At 42.1% G+C, this 22,409-nt stretch overlaps 1 protein-coding gene across 3 annotated transcripts in view; it reads right to left on the bottom strand.

Annotated features, from left to right (window-relative positions):
* LOC135512183 (leucine zipper putative tumor suppressor 2 homolog) overlaps positions 1–22,409 on the bottom strand; it is a 93,857-nt gene that overhangs the window by 15,465 nt on the left and 55,983 nt on the right. For 2 of the 3 annotated variants that reach the window (XR_010451382.1, XM_064933914.1), the window contains exons 1-3: positions 20,536–20,809; positions 1,366–1,598; positions 361–769 (exon numbers count right to left, since the gene is read on the bottom strand). Coding sequence is in view for 2 of the 3 variants with exons in the window: in XM_064933914.1 (XP_064789986.1) it covers positions 361–769; positions 1,366–1,559 (603 nt within the window). In the remaining variant the exon portion in view is untranslated. Of the gene's footprint in view, positions 1–360; positions 770–1,365; positions 1,599–20,535; positions 20,810–22,409 lie in introns of those variants that run through there. The other variant, XM_064933915.1, reaches the window with a different exon arrangement.

Genomic DNA, 22,409 nt, shown 5'->3' with positions numbered 1-22,409 from the left:
GTGTGTCCTAACATTTGACTGGTACTGTAGTTGGCCTAGCACCTCACCACCAGTGCTGCTTATTTTAGCTGGGAGTAGTTAGGTAATAGTGAGGTACTGAAAGTTCACTACATCATTAGCTAGAAGTATTATTAGCTAGCTAGATTCTATGTTCTGTATATTAGCTTAGTGGGGATTTTACAAATGAAACATAAAACTGAGAAAGAAAAAAAGTATAGTAATGATAACACAATGAAATGTATGGGCGTTATCAAAGGGAAGTTGGGATGGTCATTTCTTGACGAGGACTTATTAGGGATACACAGATACGACAACCTCGAGAACCACTTGACATTTTGGGAATCCCCCTCCGACACTCACCTTCTCCAGTTTTCCCGACACAGGGATGAGTTTGGGCGGCGGACCGCCAATATTCCCGTTGAGACCTCGGTTATCCCTCTGCTCCTCCGAGTCGCTACACGGACTCCCGACCACCACCACATGGTTATCATTCCAGTCTCCTACAGTCACCACCTCAGTCACAAACCCATAGTTTCCATTCCCTGCACCACCACCACCTCCAGCCGCACACCCTGCCCCACCAGCAGAGTTACCTGCCCGGGGCTGCTTCTTGGTGGGCAGTGGCGGGGGCTGGAGCTGTGTGATCTGGATCTGGGTCTGGTTGTTGATGACCAGTAGTTGTTCCAGGGAGCTCGCGCTGTGCAGGGTGTTGCTATCACCCTGGAGCCTGAAACAGCTGGTGGTTGGGGTGTTATGGCGTGTCTTAGTGCTGAAATAAAAATAATTTATAATACTAATTGATTGGAATTACAGTATATAGCATTTTTACAGTAGCTATTTTCCATTGTATAAAAAAGTAACCTTTATTTAACTGGGCAAGTCAGTTAAGAACAAATTCTTATTTACAACGACGGCCTACACCAGCCAAACCCGGACGACATTGGGCCAATTGTGCGCCGCCCTATGGTTCTCTCATTCACAGCCGGTTGTGATACAGTTTGAACTAGGGTGTCTGTAGTGAGGGTGTCTCTAGCATTGAGAGGACTGCCTTAGACTGCTGCGCCACTCAGGAGCCAGTAAGGGAGGAATCACTAGGCTGGTCCAAGATCTGTTTGTGCTCTTGTTTGGCATGACAATCCCAGGAGTTGGCAAGAGAGCAGAAACAAGGTAAAAAACTGGAACCCAGGCTAGGAAATCATCTCATCCACGACCAATATAGCCTGAGTGTCAGTCTGTTTGTGCTATCATGTCAACTCCTTGTCACTTATTTTCCAACCATGTTTGGCTTGACCAGAACAACAATAAAGTAGGTAAGAGTACTTAAACAGACTGGCACCCGGCCACGACTAATGAGTAGCACCCTACCTGAACTCGCTGGCGGCCCGGCAGTGTCGCTGCTCCTGATAGGTCCGGCCAGATATGAGGCTGCTGACGGAGCCCATGGTGGCTCCGGGGCCACAGGGCCCTCCAACCACAGGGGAGAGGGAGATGATGTCGAGGCTGGTAGGAGGCTTGGGGTGGTCAGTTGTGGACACAGGCAGGGTCTGAACCAGAGCCATGGTACCTGGACAAGGCCGGACATACACTGAACACACACTCTGCATCGAGACAGAGAGGGGAAGAAGTTTAATTTTAAGTACACTTCATTGGGACATTATTAAGGCTGATCATTGTTACTGTTCATAGTCAAACATATTTCCCATCCTTTCCCTTCAACATTCAAAATATTACGTTTTTAAAAATCTGATTTAACGAGACAGAACAAATGTGGGTGAATGTGTAGAATTGTGTGCTTCGTGTTTAAGTATTTAATTTCCAGACAGTATTATGTTAGTGTGAGTTGCCTGGGGGACAGAGAGGTGACATATTATACACACACACTCACTGTCCCACATATAGTACTTCAAAGCCCAGTCCTCCCTGAGGCTTCCAGGCAGGACACCCATCAACTCTATGCCAAATTTAATGAGTGTTTTTGCCCAGGATACCAAGCGTCCAGTACACAAGTGCATGGAACACAGGCCATATTCAGCCAACAGTCAGAGAAAGGATAGGGAGCAGAGAGAGAGGGAGGAAATCTAGGTGGAGAAATGAGGACAAAGAGAAGGAGAAAGGAATTGGGGATTCCTAGGTTCTGAGGAGGACACCTACTGAGGGAGTAATAACTGAATAGTGTCAGGGTTGTTCAACAACTACTGGTCACTCTCTAACACCTCAATGACTCTCCACTGGAGGTGTTTGTGTGTGTGTGTGTGTGTGTGTGTGTGTGTGTGTGTGTGTGTGTGTGTGTGTGTGTGTGTGTGTGTGTGTGTGTGTGTGTGTGTGTGTGTGTGTGTGTGTGTGTGTGCGTGCGCACATATGAAGATGCAAGCAAAACTCAGCGGTGTGTGTGTGTTATGCAAGAAGTTGACCATTTCCCAGACCAGAATCACCATGGATCATGTCCTCCATATACCTTCCCCCATCCACCCCCACCCCTCTCCTCAGCCCCAGCCAAGGTCTACTCTCTACCCAGCCAAGGTCTACTCTGCCTGAGATAATGGCATTAGTAGACCATCCGGGATGGTAGGTGATCCCCCCAGCCCTAACCCTGTGACACCAGCAGGAGTGGGACGTAGCTGGGCAGACTCCCTACTCTCTCCTCCCTGACATCCAGGAGCCTGTTTTTTTTCCTGCTGCTCTGGGATACAAAGCCCCAGATCTCATTTCCCTCTGATGTTGTTCACTGCTTATTTCTAAAGTTATGAAGTTCCTCCCTCGCATGCAACTCCTCCTCCCCCACACACACATTCCCTGCCCCCTTCTCTTTCACTAGTCAGACTGATCAAAAATTCAACACCCCCTCCACCTTCTCCTCTCCAAAACATGCGGAGAAAGTGGGTGAGCGCTCCTTTGCTTCAGAGGCAGTGAAGGCAACTAGCATAGGGTGATTTGGAAGCATGACACAAAAACATGCGACAAAACATCCAAGTCTCTCTTTCTTTGGAATCTTATGTAAAGCAGTTTAACACATTTTCAAGTATGAGTATTATAGAAGTATTCCTTTGTAGAAAACACTTTAAACATTAAGCAAAGTGCCAAACGATTTTGGGTTGCACTTCAATGATGAAATAAGGGGTAACGGCAGGGAAATAACAGGAAACGACTGAGAAATAACACAGTAATGACAGGGTAATAGCCCGTTCATAGTTAGTATCTAGCTGCTAAATAACAATATAAAGGGTGCCACATTTTTCTGGTTGTTATGTAGAAACAAGTATTTGTTACTTAAGAACTATAAATACTAGAGGCTAATAAGCACAAACTATGTAGTAAGTATTCAAAGCCATTTCACCTGTTCTCAATAAAACTGTAGACTCATATAGAATGTAGAAAGAAGTTTTATTCAACAGAAACGTTTGAGAAGCTACATCATACTGTATGTGGGCCAACCACAAAACAAGGCTTTTGGTAGCTACAGTTGAAGTCGGACGTTTTCATACACCTTAGCCAAATACATTTAAACTCAGTTTTTCACAATACCTGACATTTAATCCTAGTAAAAATTCTCTGTCTTAGTTCAGTTAGGATCGCCACTTTATTTAAAGAATGTGAAATGTCAGAATAATAGTAGAGATAATTATTTATTTCAGCTTGTATTTCTTTCATCACATTCCCAGTGGCTCAAAAAGTTTACATACACTCAATTAGTATTTGGTAGTATTGCCTTTAAAACGTTTAACTTGGGTCAAACGTTTCGGTGAGGCTTCCACAAGCTTCTCACAATAAGTTGGGTGAATTTTGGCCCATTCCTCCTGACAGAGCTGGTGCAACTGAGTCAGGTTTGTAGGCCTCCTTGCTCACACTTTTTCAGTTCTGCCCACAAATTGTCTATAGGATTGAGGGCAGGGCTTTGTGTTGGCCACTCCAATACCTTGAATTTGTTGTCCTTAAGCCATTTTGCCACAACTTTGGAAGTGTGATTGGATTAATTTTCCATTTGGAAGACCCATTTGCAACCAAGCTTTAACTCCCTGAATGATGTCTTGAGATGTGGCTTCAATATATCCACATAATTTCCCTCCTCATCATGCCATCTATTTTGTGAAGTGCACCAGTCCCTCCTGCAGCAAAGCACCCCCATAACATGATGCTGCCACCCCCGTGCTTCACGGTTGGGATGGTGTTCTTCGGCTTGCAAGCCTCCCCATTTTTCCTCCAAACATAACAATGGTCATTATGGCCAAACAGTTCTATATTTGTTTCATCAAACCAGAGGACATTTCTCCAAAAAGTACGATCTTTGTCCCCATGTGCAGTTGCAAACCGTAGTCTGGCTTTTTATGGCGGTTTTGGAGCAGTGGCTTCTTCCTCTCTGAGCAGCCTTTCAGGTTATATCGATATAAGATTTGTTTTACTGTGGATATAGATACTTTTGTACCTGTTTCCTCCAGCATCTTCACAAGGTCCTTTGCTATTGTCCAGGGATTGATTTGCACTTTTTGCACCAAAGTACGTTCATCTCTAGGAGACAGAACGCGTCTCCTTCCTTAGTGATATGACGGCTGCGTGGTCCCATGGTGTTTATACTTGCATACTATTGTTTGTACAGATTAACGTGGTACCTTCAGGCATTTGGAAATTGCTCCCAAGGATGAACCAGACTTGTGGAGGTCTACAATTTTTTTTCTGAACTCTTGGCTGATTTCTTTTGATTTTCCGATGATGTCAAGCAAAGAGGCACTGAGTTTGAAGATAGGCCTTGAAATACATCCACAGGTACACCTCCAATTGACTCAAATTATGTCAATTAGAAGCTTCTAAAGCCATGAAATCATTTTCTGGAAATTTCCAAGCTTTTTCCAGGCATTTAACTTAGTTATGTAAACTTCTGACCCACTGGAATTGTGATACAGTGAATTATAAGTGAAATAATCTGTCTGTAAACAATTGTTGGAAAAAGTACTTGTGTCATGCACAAAGTAGATGTCCTAACCGACATGCCCAAACTATAGTTTGTTAACAAGACATTTGTGGAGTGGTTGAAAAATGAGTTTTAATGACTCCAACCTAAGTTTATGTAAACTTCCGACTTCAACCATAGCTAGCCTAGCTAAACAACCTAGCATTGCATCATACAGTGTTTTACTATTTTAACGCAGTACTAATAGATCACCAACTTTTACGTGTTCTAAACCTTTTAAACAATACATAACTCTCCTCAGCAATCATCAAAGAAGACTGAGGAGAGAAAGCACAGTGCAGGTGGCTGATCAGACGTTACTGCAGACCAAAGCCATCCACCCAAGAGCGATTCTCAATCACAAAAAGCAGACATAAAAATAACAAATAGCAAGGAAAAGTATATTTTCATTTATTTATTTTTTGCTTTAGAATAAAGTGCTGAAGCACCCTAGTTATACTGAATGAAGAACCAGTAATGAACATAATAATTATAGTCAGTAACAACTTACTATTTGCACATCACCTGTAAGTACTGGATAACTAGAAGAAAAATACCCAAAAGGTATGTTTGTGGTTGGTCTACATACAGTCTAAGTAGGTCTATGATGTCTTTTCTCAAATCAAATCAAAAGCATTTCTATAAAGGTTCAGGTGAAATGGCCTTGAATACTTAATACATAAGTTGTGCTTCTTACCCTCTAATACTTGTAGTTCTAAAGTAACAAATCATTGTTTATACATAACATACAGGAAAATGTGTTACCCTTAATATTGTTATTTAGCTGCGAGATACTATGAATGGGTTATTACCGTATTGTTACCCTGTCGTTGTTTCCTGTTAATTCCCTGTGAATACCCCTTATTTCAGCACTGTAAACCAACGTGCTACCTGAGTTTGTTTGGTGGTACAACTCTATTCCCCATCTTTGAAGACCTTCTCTCATCTGACAGATGACTGAGGAGATGGAACAGAGGAATTAGGTTCCAGATACCTCTGTCTTTCTAATATCTAGTTGATGAGACTGAGGGGTAGTGTTGTGACAGAGGATCTTTACCTCGACCCTGATAGGATCTGTGACTGGAATGGGATCCGTGACTGGCAAGTATAATCCCGTTATAAGTAAGTTTGATCCAGTCTGTTAATAAGGCCAGGGTTGCCACGGGGAGGAAAGGATTATTCCGGATATCTGAGTCCCCTCTGGAATCTCACAGAATCTTTGTAGAGTTTCGGAATGTCTACGTTGCTCCAGACAGAGAAAGAAAGAGGTGCAGCAGAGATACCAAATCTATTGGGAATAAGGACACTTAAGACCTACTCCTGTTTGCTTAGTGTTTGGTGTGCACACAGATACTGAGCAGGATGGGTGAAGGGGGTCATTTTGTGTTCAAGCATTCTCATTTTGACGCCAAATCCACTGGTGTGCTTGGCCATAGAGCTCGATTTTCATGTCATCTGACCAAAGGACCGGTTCCAGATCCAAGTACCAAAGTCGTTAAGCAAAACTCTAGACATTTACATTGGTTGGATGACATCAAAATAGAGCTCTTTGTTCACGCACACCAGTGGTGTGTTAGGCATCGAAATGAGAATGCATGAGCAGAAAATAACCCTATACCTGCTGTAAAACATGGTGGTGGATCTTTGATGTTATGGTGCTAATTTGCTTCCACTGGTCCTGGGCTACTTGTTAAGGTCAGAACCCCACATTTCATTGCGCCAATCAAAAGCTTTTAAAATGTAAGAAATAATAGTATCTCTGTAACTGCCTTAGTGATCAAATTCTCTCAGTTATGCAAGCACACCACCTGTGCCATTAAGGTCCAGACCTTTTGTCAGAGGCCGCATTACAGGTTACAATGACAGCCTTTCAGTTGCAAAAAAAATTTCAGACTTTGCATGTGGAAATGTTGTATAATGTACCATTAACACAAAAACAATGTTTTAAGTGAGAATTAGGCATTGGTCTGAAGCTGAAAAAATTAAGAAAGTTTACATCAGATGAGCACCACAATACCTACAGTACTTCCCCCAGGCTCTACCAAGGTTTTCCAGCACACAGCTTTGACCTACTACAGTAGCTATGTTGGTCTTTTGTACTTCAAACAATGTGTAGGTAGCTTGCTTAGGTTTCAAACTTTCTCAAACAAGCTAATTCATACTCTTCAGAAGATTAATGGACTTTACAGTGTCCTGCTATTAATATAATGTATATATTTAATTATTTTAATCTCACTTTTATTTAACCAGGTAGGCCAGTTGAGAACAAGTTCTCCTTTACAACTGCGCCCTGGCCAAGATAAAGCAAAGTAGTGCGACAAAACAACACAGAGCTACACATAAACAAACGTACAGTCAATAACACAATAGAAAAATATATGTACATTGTGTGCAAATGTAGAAGAGTAGGGAGGTAGGCAATAAATAGGCCATAGAGGCGAAATAATAACAATGTAGCATTAATACTGGAGTGATAGATGTGCAGATGATGATGTGCAAGTAGAGATACTGGGGTGCAAAAGAGCAAGAGGATAAATAGCAATATGGGGATGAGGTAGTTGGGTGTGCTATTTACAGATTGGCTGTGTACAGGTACAGTGATCGGTAAGCTGCTCTGACAGCTGATGAGTAAAGTTAGAGAGGGAGATATAAGACAGCAGTTTCAGTGATTTTGCAATTTGTTCCCGTCATTGGCAGCAGAGAACTGGAAGGAAAGGCGGCCAAAGCAAGTGTTGGCTTTGGGGATGACCAGTAAAAAATACCTGCTAAAGTGACCAGTGAGCTGAGATAAGGTGGGGTTTTACCTAGATCTGGAGAAGGTCTGTATGGAGGAGTGGGCCAAAATTCCTGCTGCAGTGTGTGCAAACCTGGTCAAGAACTACAGGAAACGTATGATCTCTGTAATTGCAAACAAAGGTTTCTATACCAAATATTAAGTTCTGGTTTTCTGATGTATCAAATACTTATTGCATGCAATAAAATGCTAATTAATTACTTAAAAATCATACAAAGTGATTTTCTGGATTTTTGTTTTAGATTCTGTCTCTCACAGTTGAAGTGTACCTATGATAAAAATTACAGGCCCATGGTGTTTTGTAAGTCGGAAAACCTGCAAAATCGGGAGTGTATCAAATACTTGTTCTCCCTTGTTCTCTCTATATAGAGAAAAGAGTGGGCCCAAGAATTGAACCCTGTGGCACCCCCATAGAGACTGCCAGAGGTCCGGACAACAGGCCCTCCGATTTGACACACTGAACTCTATCTGAGAAGGAGTTGGTGAACCAGACGAGGCAGTCATTTGAGAAGCCAGGGCTGTTGATTCTGCCGATAAGAATGCGGTGATTGACAGAGTCGAAAGCCTTGGCCAGGTCGATGAATACGGCTGCACAGTACTGTCTTTTATCAATGGAGGTTATGATATCGTTTAGGACCTTGAGTGTGGCTAAGGTGCACACATGACCAGCTCGGAAACCGGACTTCTTAGTGGAGAAGGTACGGTGGGGTTCGAAATGGTCTGTGATCTGTTTGTTAACTTGGCTTTCGAAGATTTTAGAAAGGCAGGGTAGGATGGATATAGGTCTATAAAAGTTTGGGTCTAGAGTGTCTCCCCATTTGAAGAGGGAGATGACCGTGGCAGCTTTCCAATCTTTGGGCATCTCAGACGATATGAAAGAAAGGTTGAATAGGCTAGTAATAGGGGTTGCAACAATTTCAGCAGATAATTTTAGAAAGAGAGGGTCCAGATTGTCTAGCCCAGCTGATTTGTAGGGATCCAGATTTTGCAGCTCTTTCAGAACATCAGCTGTCTGGATTTGGGTGAAGGGGAAGCGGGTGGCTTGGGCAAGTTGCTGCAGGGAGTGCTGAGATGTTGCCTGAGGCAAGGGGGCCAGGTGGCAGGAATCGCCAGCCGTAGAAAAATGCTTATTGAAATTCTTGATTATCGTAGATTTATCGGTGGTGACAATGTTTCTGTCCTCAGTGCAGTGGGCAGCTGGGAGGAGGTGCTCTTATTCTCCATGGACTTTACAGTGTTCCAAAACCTTTTGGAATTAGTGCTACAGGAAGCAAATTTCTGTTTGAAAAAGCTAGCTTTAGCTTTCCTAACTGACTGAGTATATTGGTTCCTGACTTCCCTGAAAAGTTGAAAATCGCGGGGGCTATTCGATGCTAATGCAGAACGCCACAGGATGTTTTTGTTCTGGTTAAGGGGCAGACAAGTCTGGGGTCAACCAAGGGCTTTATCTGTTTTTAGTTCTACATTTTTTGAATGGGTCATGCTTATTGAAGACGGTGAGGAAAGCACTTTTAAAGAGCAACTAGGTATCCTCTACTGAAGGGATGAGGTCAGTATCCTTCCAGGATCCCCGGGCCAGGACAATTAGAAAGGCCTGTTCGCTGAAGTGATTAAGGGAGCATTTGACAGTGATGAGGGGTGGTCGTTTGACTGCGGACCCATTACACACGCAGGCAGTGAGGCAATGATCGCTGAGATCCTGGTTGAAGATAGCAGAGGTGTATTTAGAGGGCAAGTTGGTCAGGATGATATCTTAGAGGGTGCCCATGGTTACAGATTTAGGGTTGTACCTGGTAGGTTCCCTGATAATTTGTGTGAGATTGAGGGTATCTAGCTTAGATTGTAGGACGGCCGGGGTGTTAAGCATCTTCAAAGTTCACCTAACAGTTCGAACTTTGAAAATAGATAGGGGGCAATAAATTCACATCTGGTGTCCAGGGCACAGCTGGGGGCTGAAGGGGGTCTATAACAAGAGGCAACGGTGACAGACTTGTTTCTGGAAAGGTGGATTTTTAGAAGTAGAAGCTTGAATTGTTTGGGCACAGACCTGGATAGTATGACAGAACTCTGCAGGCTATCTCTGCAGTAGATTGCAACTCCGGCCCCCTTTGGGAGTTCTATCTTGTTGGAAAATGTTATCGTTAAGGATGGACATTTCAAGATTTTTGGTGGCCTTCCTCACCCAGGATTCAGACATGGCTAGGACATACGGGTTGGCGGAGTGTGCTAAAGCAGTGAATAAAACAATCTTAGGGAGGAGGCTTCTAATGTTATCATGCATGAAACCAAGGCTTTTACGGTTACAGAAGTCAACAAATGATAGCTTCTGGGGAATGGGAATGAAGCTAGGTACTGCAGGGCCTGGGTTAACCTCTACATCACCAGAGGAACAGAGGAGGAGTAGGATAAGGGTACGGCTAAAGGCTAAAAGAACTGGTCACTTGTGCGTTCAGAACAGAGAGTAAAAGGAGCAGATTTCCCGGCCCGGAAGAAAAGATTCAAGGCATAATGTACATACATTAGTATTTTTAGATGTAGGCCTATTGTATATGTTTTATTGTACCGTCACCATCTTTACTGCAAAAACAATTACAAACAAAACTTTAAGCTACATAATAATTTGACAGAGGTAACGAACTGTCCATTGATCAACACAGTAATTGATAAAACAGGACCATGTTTGAAAAACAAGTGGTTCTGAGCTTAAGTGAATATTACACAGGTTAGCTAACAGTAATAGAAATCAGGAATGCAGACATATATAGACCTCTCTATCTATATGAGTGACTGTGTCCAACACACCACCACCTGTTGTTATGTTGCACACCACTGACCAAAAAAGGACGTTATTATGAAATATATATTTTTCTCAATGACATATATTGCTTACATAAAGGTTGAAATAAATTACCATTTAAACAGCAAAGAACAACAGGCAGGTACCACAGAAATTATGACAAGACACAAAAGCTCGATCAATCAAGCCTGATGGTCTTATAAAAGCAAAGCTAACTTTCATATAATTTAAAAAGTTAGAAAAAGTAGTGGAATGGGATAATGTTTAAGTATGAGAAGGAAAGCATGTAATACTTTATTTTTGTATTAATTTGGTACAAACCACATTATTGTGGGAGCACCTCCTCTAAGAGTATGAATTAGGCTGTTTGAAAAGGTTTGAACCCTAAGCAACCTGCCTACACATTGTTTGAAGCACAATGGACTAGTGATGGGGGGAAAATCGATACAGTTGCATATTTATTATATCGATAGTTTGACTCTAAATATCGATTTGTAAAAGATAGGTGAAAAATGTATACAGTTACGAATTTCTTACATTATTTTGGACAATATTATATTGACACTTTGATAAATAAATGTTTTTGCTAGGTTGCGTTAGCTAGTGGTAGTCGGCTGTACCTCCGCCAAAACTCCAATATTTTTCCTCCTACAGCTTGTTCTCCAGGTCGAAGTCTGTGCCCGCGAGGAAATCGTATTAGCATAATCAAAAAATCCCCATAAATATCAGTCAGTTTAAGATATATTTTTATTATTATTGGATGCGTCTAAATACAACACCTCTGCCTACAGTATGTAACACTTCCGCCTATGCGGTGAAAGGTGACAGTGTTTGTCAGACCATAAGTGTAACGGTTTTCTTGTGTCGAAGGAGAGGCGGACCAAAACACAGCGTGGTTATTATTCATTATTGGTTCTTTAATAAAGAAACTATACATGAATAGACTAACAAAACCAAGAAATGTGAAAAACCAAAACAGCCCCATCTGAAAATGGCTGATCTTTAATGGAATATTTACATAGGCGTACAGAGACCCATTATCCGCAACCATCACTCCTGTGTTCCAATGGCACGTTGTGTTAGCTAATCCAAGTTTATAATTTTAAAAGGCTATTTTAAATCCATTTTGCTGGCTGGCTCAAGAGCTACCATTACATGTTTGATCTTATTATTCATATCACAGAGCCATTTACTTGAACCTGGTTGGTTAGCTACCTGCAGATTCATGCAGGGTAGTAACATCATGAGTTGGGATTATGGTTCATTGTTTACCCAGATAGCTAGCTACATGTCTTAACAAAATACTCCACTATGCAAGTAACGGTAGCTAACGACTTTAGTACATCGCGCTGTTCCATATTGACCTTATTTTAGCGCCCCAAAAACGTAATACTTCAAGGTCAACTGTAATATTAATACCATTGTAAAGCACCATTTCTTCCCTTTCCAGCAAAATCAATGACGAGACCTTCATGCTGCCCATCTCTGCATGATTGAAGAAGGCAATGGAGCTCCGTCGGATCTTTAAAAAATGGCGAGTGGGGAAGCGAAAGCTACTGCATCATAGTGATAGGGGGAGCTATGTTGTGTGGGGAAACTGCTTTTCCCCCGATTTGTCCAACTTATCACCTATAAAATGTAAATAAAACACTTTGAAGAGTTTATATAATGTCTCATCACATACCAGTTGAAGGTTTGTGTCAATTTGCATAGGGTTTTTAGGGCGGCGCTACATTTATCTTCACAATTAAACTGTGGCTGTCACGGTTTTTGAGTCATTACTTTTTTTGGTTACTACATGATTCCATATGTGTTATTTCATAGTAGAATAGTGAAGATATCAAAACTATGTATAAAATAGTAAAAATAAAGAAAAACTCTTAAATGAGTAGGTGTGTCCAAACGTTTAACTGGTACTGTATATGGTGACTGTTTAGTGACAATAAGGGGCTAAATATGTTTAAAAAATAACCAATGTTTCCTGATCTCTCAGATATTGGACAGAAATCAGAACAAACATTTAGATTTTTTTGTGACTATCTGTTGTTCCATGTAGTGAATCTCTTATTTAATGCATTATGTGCTAATAGCAAATATATGAGCTAATAGCAAATCATTTTTTATACAAATTTTTATACTTCAAGGGGTCTTAAAATTCAAAATGAAATGGCATGATTCTTGGTATGACCTTAAAACAATTCCATATAGCTTAGTACCTCCCCCAGCTTAGACTCTTATGGGTTAAATTGTGAGCCAACATGTTTCCAAAATGTTTTTTTTTCCTCTTTGTCTCTCTGCAAGCAGACATATAGTGAACAATATGTTGGAAAATCTAATTGCAATAAAATTGCAGCATCGAAACGCAATACATATAGAATCATGAGAAGAGAATTGCAATAGACATATCGTATTACAAATCAAATCAAAGTTTATTTGTCACGTGCGCCAAATACAACAATGAAATGCTTACTTACAGGGTCTAAACAACAGTGCTAAAAAGAAAATCTAGACTTGGCACTCCGGTACCGCTTGCCATGCGGTAGTAGAGAGAACAGTCTATGACTGGGGTGGCTGGAGTCTTTGACAATTTTCAGGGCCTTCCTCTGACACCGCCTGGTGTAGAGGTCCTGGATGGCAGGCAGCTTTGCCCCAGTGACGTACTTGGCCGTACGCACTACCCTCTGTAGTGCCTTGCGGTCAGAGGCCGAGCAGTTGCCGTACCAGGCAGTGATGCAACCATGCTCTCGATGGTGCAGCTGTAGAACCTTTTGAGGATCTGAGGACACATGCAAAATCTTTTTAGTTTCCTGAGGGGGAATAGGCTTTGTCGTGCCCTCTTCACGACTGTCTAGGTGTGTTTGGACCATTCTAGTTTGTTGGTGATGTGAACACCAAGGAACTTGAAGCTCTCAACCTGCTCTACTACAGCCCTGTCGATGAGAATGGGGGCGTGCTCAGTCATCCTTTTCCTGTAGTCCACAATCATCTCCTCAGTCTTGGTTACGTTGAGGGATAGTATTGACACCTACTGTAAGTATCGCGATCATATCATATTGTGAGGTCACTGGCAAAGAGGTGGGGCTTTAGGAGGGATTGAAAGATAGTGATGGAATCCAAGTCACTGATGGAATAAGTTCCAGAGCCTAGGAGCAACCCTGGAGAAGGCCCTGTCGTCAAAGTTCTGGAGCTTCTACCTGGGGATGACAAAGTGGCCTGCTGTGGTCGAACAGAGTGCGTGTGTGGGATGATGGAGGAGAAGATGGTTTAAGAGGTAAGGGGGGTAAGGGGGGTGCAAGGTGATGAAGGGCTTTGTAGGTCATGCCTAAAAATATGAACAATGATATTCAGTGATGTGTTGGGTTGGATTTGCCCCAAAAATAACACTTTGTATTCAGGACATAAAGTTAATTTATTTTCCAATTGTTTTGCAGTTTTACTTTAGTGCTCTTTACAAAACAGGATGCATGTTTAGGAATGTTTTTATTCTGTACAGACCTTCTTTTCACTCTGTCATTTAGGTTGGTATTGTGGAGTAACTATAATGATGTTGATCCATCCTCAGTTTTCTCCTATCACAGCCACTAAACTCTGTAGCTGTTTTAAAGTCACCATTGGCCTTATGGTGAAATCCCTGAGCGGTTTCCTTCCTCTCCGGCAACTGAGTTAGGAAAGATGCCTGTATCTTTGTAGTGACTGGGTGTATGATACATCATCCAAAGTGTAATTAATAACTTCCACATGCTCAAAGGGATATTCAATAGGTGCCCTTCTTTGCAAGGGATTGGAAAACCTCCCTGGTCTTTGTGGTTGAATCTGTATTTGAAATTCACTGCTCGACTAAGGGACCTTACAGATAATTGTATGTGTGGGGTACAGAGATGATGTAGTCATTCAAAATCATGTTAAAAACTATTATTGCACACACAGTGAGTCCATGCAACATTGACTCGAGACATTTTAGCTTTTCATTTTCTTTTTTATTATTTTGTAAAAATGTCTAAAAACATCATTTTACTTTGACATTATGGGGATTGTGTGAAGGCCAATGACACAAAATCTGAATTTAATCCATTTTAAATTCAGGAATGTGGAAAAAGTCAATAGGTGGAATACTTTCTGAAGGCACTGTAAAACATAGTTTTAGTTTTTAATTGCCCTTACATTCCTACACACTGTCTGTCTGATGTCTCTGTCACCTTCCCTCACATGGCTTGAAGACCTGTAGCGTGTGTGTGTGTGTCCATGTCTTACTAACCACTATGGCTGCCAGTCGGCTTCTGTGTTAGCCAATATTTCCTTGTTAAGTTTGGGAAGTACCTAGCTGCCACCAGGTACTGACCCACTTCATTAAAGCAGGCTTTCTATGCTGTAAAACAGAATACATGCACGTGCACATGAACATGCACATGCACACACACAGATCAAACACAGCTAGAGACTGGCAACAAAAGCCAGTTTAGTTTTATTTTATTTTATGGCCAACCGGTTGCTATTGCAGACTTCAGCTGCTCTCTCTGTTTGGGAGGTTGCCATGGCACCAGAGAGGCCTACATGTTTCATGCCCGGGGTGGAACGAGATAGAGGGAGGGAGGGTGGGAATAAGAGAAAGAAAAAAGGAAAAGGAGAAAAACAAAAGAAAGAAAGAATGAAAGAAAGAAAGAATGAAAGAAGATACCGGGAATAGGTAAAATAATACAAATAGAGAAAGAGAGAGTGAATGAGTGAGTCAGGGTGTGAGTCAGTGTCTGCTTGTGTGTGTGTGTCAGTCTGACAGGGGGGGGTTGGCTCCTTAGCATCTCAAAGCATCTGGGCTCCATTATGGCCAGACTGTAGAGAGGGCTGAAGACTGAATCACACACCCACGCACACACACAGGAACACACACAGCAGGTGGAGTTCACTGTATGGGCATAACAGGAGTGTTAAGATGCTACCAAAGTTACACAGTGAGACAATGGTGGTTGTATGCAGCATTGGTCATCATAGTCACAACAGGGTTTGATTAATCAGGTCTTGGCTGGTCATTATAATCGCTACAAGGTTTGATTAATCAGGTCCTGGCTGGTCATTATAATCGCTACAGGGATTGATTAATCAGGTATTGGCTACAATCCCTGCTTAATAACGCCCTGTGTTAAACAGTTTAGAGAATCATACACTGCCAGAAACATACAGGTAGGAAGGAAGGAAGAATTAAAGAGTAACAGAGTAGGAGAAGAACAATGCCAGGAGAGGAGAAATATAGAGTGTGAGAACTTGAGCGAGAGAAAGAGAGAGGGAGGTGCTCCATCAGAAGCCTTGTTTATTTAAAAACATCCATACAATATCAGACACATATCGCTAACCCTTTTGTCTAATAGCAAAAAAATATCAGTACTGGCTCCATATCTTCCCAGTGTAACTCTAGCTTACTCTTCTATTCTACTTTAGTCTACTCTACTATAATCTATTCAATTATATTCCACTTTATTCTATTATATTCTATTGTATTTATTCTGTGGGTCAGGGCATAAGGTATACAGTAGGAGACAGCTCTGGACAGATGAGGTAAACAGACAGTTGGTCCTCAGTCAGCAGGTCTGGGAATGGGGAGGGAAGGCATTGGAAGTATGTGAGGGGAAATGGCTGAGTTGAATCTTGCTCTCAAAGTCCAGTCGGAAATTTTTGAATTTCCAACCACTAATGGTTATTTAGCAGTGGCCGGTGGTCAGACAGACAGACACTTGCGTGTGTGGGGGGGGGGTTGCGGCTCGCGGTCAGACAGGCAGACAGGGATAATGTGAATACCGCTGGTGGTGGTGGTTGTGGGCGTGTGGAGAGACTCGGCACCACTCTGCCAGCCTGCTACGGTCCATCAGACACCAGTCCCAAATCAATCCATTGACGTCTCCCCTTGATTAGTTGAATCCAGTGTGTTGGTACTGGTCTGGAACAAAAGCCTTAGCTACACTGTGTTGTTTTGTTGCTGTAAACCAATGGGACAAGTAGCTCACAGTACTGTATTCTGGTTAAGATGATCCCCTTAGGGTCTGTTGTGTTGAGTTTTACAACCAACTCTGACTGCTCTGGCAATAATTGTCGATGAGCTCAGAAAACTAGAGAGAAAGAAGCAACAAAAAGAGAGAAACTCCCCTCCCAAACTCCCCTTCCCTTCTGTGGTATTGTTTCTATAGTAAGTGAAGAGCTATTGTTTCAAAGTTAAAGACGACAAGGACAGAGGCGGGGGTGTTAGTTAAATCAATTTCATTCAATTAAATTCAAAGGGATTTATTCGCATGGGAAACATTGTTTACATTGCCAAATCAAGTGAAATAGATAATAAACACGTGTTATTTCACTCTAAACACAACCCCACTCTGCCATGAACCAGAGAAAGGGGGAAAAAAGAGGATAGGTAAGCCTAGTAATGGCACCCTGTTTCTGGGGAGAGGATAACTACCACACCTAGGCTTCACCAGGAGAAATTAGGTCACACTATCACAGAGCTTCAAAATGTTGTCTGCTTCTGCTCGGGCAGTCAAGATTTCAACAAAGCTAAAGTTATGTTAGAGACAGTTGAACTGTCATCCAATTAATCATTAGTAGTTTCCTCGTTGCTGACTTCAAGCAGAATGCATAGTTGGTAGGATTAGACACACACACACAGGCACAAACACACACAAATGAATTCAACACCAGCTGTTACATAAGCAGTGCTGCCTAAGTCCAACTGTGCCAGGCAGTGTGTAATTCAGGATAACTATAATGTATAATTCAAGATAACTCATCATGGAGAGACAGAGGGCTCTATTTTCAGATGGCGCTAAGGAGACGCAAGTGTCAAACGTACATTCGTTTGCAATTTTGTAATGTAAAAACTGCCAGACTGGCATTTCCCACCCTGTACGCCAGATTCGGCTATTTACCTGTCTGGCAATATTTAAGATGTGTCCTTAAATTTTTTATTAGAATTTGATTTGAATTATTCACTCTCTTTTTAAGCCTTATTAGTGAATTTAATCTAGTTTATTAACAACGTTTGGCATGTCCATGGCTCAGACATGGCAGACACAATGCAATTTACAGTAGGCCTAGCCCCTATATCAGTTTAGATGCTGTTTAACAATATCTTCCCATATTGAAGCCATGCAATTAGGCTTCTTACAATGTGGACTGTAAACATGTTCAACATATTTAGCAAAGTTGGGATAGGCCTACATACAGTACATTTTGTAATTTTGTCTCTGCAGGCTATTTAAAAAACTAGGCTATAACAGATTAACATTCATATTGGAGTTGATGATAACGCAATATATAACATACCATAAATACACAACTTAAAGCAACCACATATTTAGCCATAGTGCAAGTACTGATTGACCAGTGAAGGTTCAAGCCTCGACACACTTACAACTTGTTAATTCATCAAAACCCAGCCCTTTAGCTCCACTGCCAGCTACTGTGATCATAATTCCGGCTGTGAAAATAGCAAAAAATATTTTGGACACGCCCAAACCTATAGCGCTACCACCAGCGCTAAGATTTCCCATTGTGTTAGGTTTATTAAAATAGAGCCCAGAGTCTGAGTGAGTAGGGGGAAACCACCTAAGTACAAAAGTGATTATACACGCACACACACACTCACAGACCCATAGACACACACCCACAGACACAGACACAGACACACACACACACACACACACACATACACACACACAGACAGACAGACAGACAGAGTTCTGTCACTTTAACTCTAGCTGCCAGAGAGATTGAGAGATGGGGGGATGGATAGAGGGATGGAGGGGGAACAGAGTGGTGTGGAAAACACTGATTCAGCGCAGTGAGCTGAGACCAAACCTACTTTAATGAGCTCTCTTGCCCTCTCTTTAAGCTCTTCTTTCTCTCACATACCTCTCTCTACTCCCCTCCCTCCATCCCCCCTCTCACTCAAACCTTATATAAAGGCCTGGCACACGGGTCAACAGAAAGAAGAGAGAGAGTCAGAGGGGAGGAGGGAAAATAGGGAATAGGAAAGGAGAAAAGGAGATGTTATGAAGGTTTGGGAAGGACAGAAAAATACATCATGTTATATGTCACATTTCCGGCTCAGGGACTGGAAACAGCAACTTTTTGGTTACTGGCCCAACACTCTTAACTGCTAGGCTTCCTATAGTGTGAGTCAACATTAGGTCAATGTGGAAAGGGTTACGAGACCCGCAGCAGCATGAGACACACATTTACAGTACCTCATCTGATTTGTTCCAAAGTATATGAGGTAACCATCCTTTCCACCGTTCAGTCCCTCCAGCCCAGTCTCTCTCTCTCTCTCGCTCTCCCGCTCTCTCTCCCGCTCTCTCTCCCGCTCTCTCTTCCTCAGATATTCTCTAAACCAATCTTTGTTTCTATCCTGACATGTTGTCATACAAAGTGAAATATGCCATTACCCTTCTCACAGTTTAACCAGTCTAGACAATTACAGTGTACATTGTAGAATAATAGTGAAGACATCAAAACTATGAAATGACACATATGGAATCATGTAGTAACCAAAAAAGTGTTACAATTTTTTACTCTTCAAAGTAGCCACCCATTGCCTTGATAACAGCTTTGCACACTCTCGGCATTCTCTAGTGAAGACATAGTTTTGATGTCTTCACTATTACTATCCAATGTAGAAATGAGTAAAAAATAAAGAAAAGCCCTTTAATGAGTAGGTGAGCCAACATTTTGACTGGTACTGTATGTCTCAGATAGATCATCAACAAAAACGTTGTGGCCAAACAAAAATCTAGAATATGAAGTTGAGCTGAATTTAGATTCCAAACGGAACCACTGTTGTTATGGTTTGGTTTAACCAGGCTACATGAGATAGCTGCAGTGCAAACCCTGAGAACATAGCGTCTGTAAACAGATGTGCTGACACATCCTGCGTAACAACACGGAGGAAGAATGACAATGTTCCTGTGATGAAGGAACAGCTCATTAAAAAGAGACGACTACACAACAGTGACCACTTCTGTGCTCTACTCTCTCATCAAGACAAACTGTGTGTGTGTTTACAACTTGTTGCTCCTCATATATAGTGGTTAGTTTAGTGTGTGTGTGTGTGTGTGTGTGTGTACTGTATGTATTTGTGGACAGACTGAATAAATCCTTTCTCCTGGCAAGCTGTCAGACAGAAGGGTAACAGGTTTTATCCAAAACCTCAGTAACATGGACCACAGATCAATAACCTACAGCCAATTTCTGAATATCAATTATCCAATAACTACAATTCACAGGCTGCCAAAACCTAACTTCACCCCCAAAAACCTGTCTCACCTACCCCAACACTAAACCGTTATCCCAAAGTCCCGAGTCCCATCAACCTAAAATCCCACTTCACCCCTCCTCAAAACTTTGACGCAACCCCCCCGCCTTAACCCTTAAACCACCCCAAACACCCACCCTTGACTTAAGACTCACACATCAAACACCCACACATCAGAATATCCAGTTACTATGGAACTGCCCTCAGAAAAAAACCTAGCAACTGCCTGGCGGTCAGTTTAGAGTTGTAGTTATTGTTGTTCTGCCCCGATATTAACTCCAGTATCAACTGATCTGGAGTCAGCCTGTACTGCCAGTAAGCCAGGGTGCATTTAGCTAAAACAGCCTAGCTTACTGTGGCATTTCTAGAGTAGTTTCCTACCCTGTAACGCTCTGTCTTTCTGTTTAGGTAGGCAAGCTTTCACACACACACACTCATAATGATTTTCTTATGGTCTATATACCTGGAGTTGGAAAATATGGGATAGCATTATCACCTCACACCTTTCATTGATGGAACTGCTTTCCCACACCGCCTCGAGTGCCTAACGTTCCAATTGGTAACTTTGATTGACTAAACAGAGAAAACGTAAAATATTTCCTAAGCATACACTCATGCATGTGAGCACACACACACCCACACACACACACACACACACACTTCAGAGTAAGTTTGATCATGAACCATGCTGTGGCTTGCTCACACACACTCACCCCAGTGAAAAGCCTGCATTGCTGCCTCCACTTGTCTCTGTCTCTCCTGAAGAAAATCACTATGGTCCCAGTTCGTTAACTCAAATCTTCCTCTCTTTCTCTCTGTTTCTCCCCTCTCGTTCTCCTCTAACTTTCCTTTATTCCACAGATCACTGTGAGGAGTTTTAAAAGGAAGCTTTCCTTCTCCCCTTTGATCTCTTCTCCTCTCTTTCCCCCTACTCTGCTTTTCTTCCTTCCCTGCTGTCTGTCTTAGCTCCGCCTCCTTCCCATCCTCCACTTTTCCCCTCCTCCCTCTGCTCTCTCACTTTGTTTGCTGGCCCCCCCTACTTCTCACACACACTCAGCTTTCCTCCAATTCTCTCCTCGCTTTTTCTTATTCTCTCGCGTTCACAAATATGTGCGCACACCACCACCACCACCACCACCACCACGGTCTGACAACTTGGATGGAAAATTACTGAGGATAATAGCAGATGATATTGCCACTCCTATTTGCCATATTTTCAATTTAAGCCTACTAGAAAGTGTACCCCCAGGCCTGGGGGGAAGCAAAAGTAGTTCCACTACCTAGGAATAGTAAAGCCCCCTTTACTGGCTCAAATAGCCGACCAATCATCCTGTTATCAACTTTTGGGACAAATGGTGTTTGACCAGATACAATGCTATTTTACAGTAAACAAATTGACAACAAACTTTCAGCACGCTTATAGGGAAGGACACTCAACAAGCACAGCACTTACACAAATGACTGGCTGAGAGAAATCTATGCTAAACCAATTGTGGGGACTGTCTTGTTAGACTTCAGTGTGGCTTTTGACATTATTGATCGTTGTCTGCTGCTGGAAAAATGTATGTGTTATGGCTTTACACCCCCTGCTATATTGGATAAAGAGTTACCTGTCTAACAGAACACAGAGGGTGTTCTTTAATGGAAGCCTCTCCAACATAATCCAGGTAGAATCAGGATTTCCCCAGGGCAGCTGTCTTGGCCCCTTACTTTTTCAATCTTTACTAACGACGTGCCACTGGCCTTGAGTAAAGCCAGTGTGTCTATGTATACAGATGACTCAACACTATACATGTCAGCTGCTACAGCGACTGAAATCACTGCAACACTTAACAAAGAGCTGCAGTTAGTTACAAACTAAAAGCATTGTATTTGGGACAAATAATTCACTAAACCCTGAACCTCAACTAAATCTTGTAATAAATAACGAGGAAATTCAGCAAGTTGATGTGACGAAACTGCTTGGAGTAACCCTGGATTGTAAACGGTTATGGTCCAAATATATGGTTACAACAGTAGCTATGATGGGGAGAAGTCTGTCCATAATAAAGTGCTGCTCTACCTTCTTAACAGTACTATCAACAAGGCAGGTCCTACAGGCCCTAGTTTTGTTGCACCTGGACTACTGTTCAGTCATGTGGTCAGGTGCCACAAAAAGGGACATAGGAAAATTGCAATTGGCTCAGAACAGGGCAGCACGGCTGGCCCTTGGATGTACACAGAGAGGTAATATTAATAATGTGCACGTCAATCTCTCCTGGCTCAAAGTGGAGGAGAGATTGACTTCATCACTACTTGTATTTATGAGAGGTATTGACATGTTGAATGCACCGAGCTGTGTTTGAACTACTGGCGCACAGCTCGGACACCCATGCATACCCCACAAGACATGTCACCAGAGGTGTCTTCACAGTCCCCAAGTTCAGAACAGACTATGGGAGGAGCACAGTACAGAGCACAGAGCCACGGCTAAATGGAATTCTATTCCACATCAAGTAACTGATGCAAGCTGTAAAATTAGATTTAAAAAACAAATACAAATAAATCTTATGGAACAGCAGGGACTGTGAAGCACAACAAACAGGCA

Source organism: Oncorhynchus masou, chromosome 24 (genome assembly GCF_036934945.1).
Source record: "Oncorhynchus masou masou isolate Uvic2021 chromosome 24, UVic_Omas_1.1, whole genome shotgun sequence".
NCBI lineage: Eukaryota > Metazoa > Chordata > Actinopteri > Salmoniformes > Salmonidae > Oncorhynchus > Oncorhynchus masou.
The sequence above is the reverse complement of the archived record's forward strand: the minus strand, read 5'-3'. Positions and strand labels throughout refer to the sequence as shown.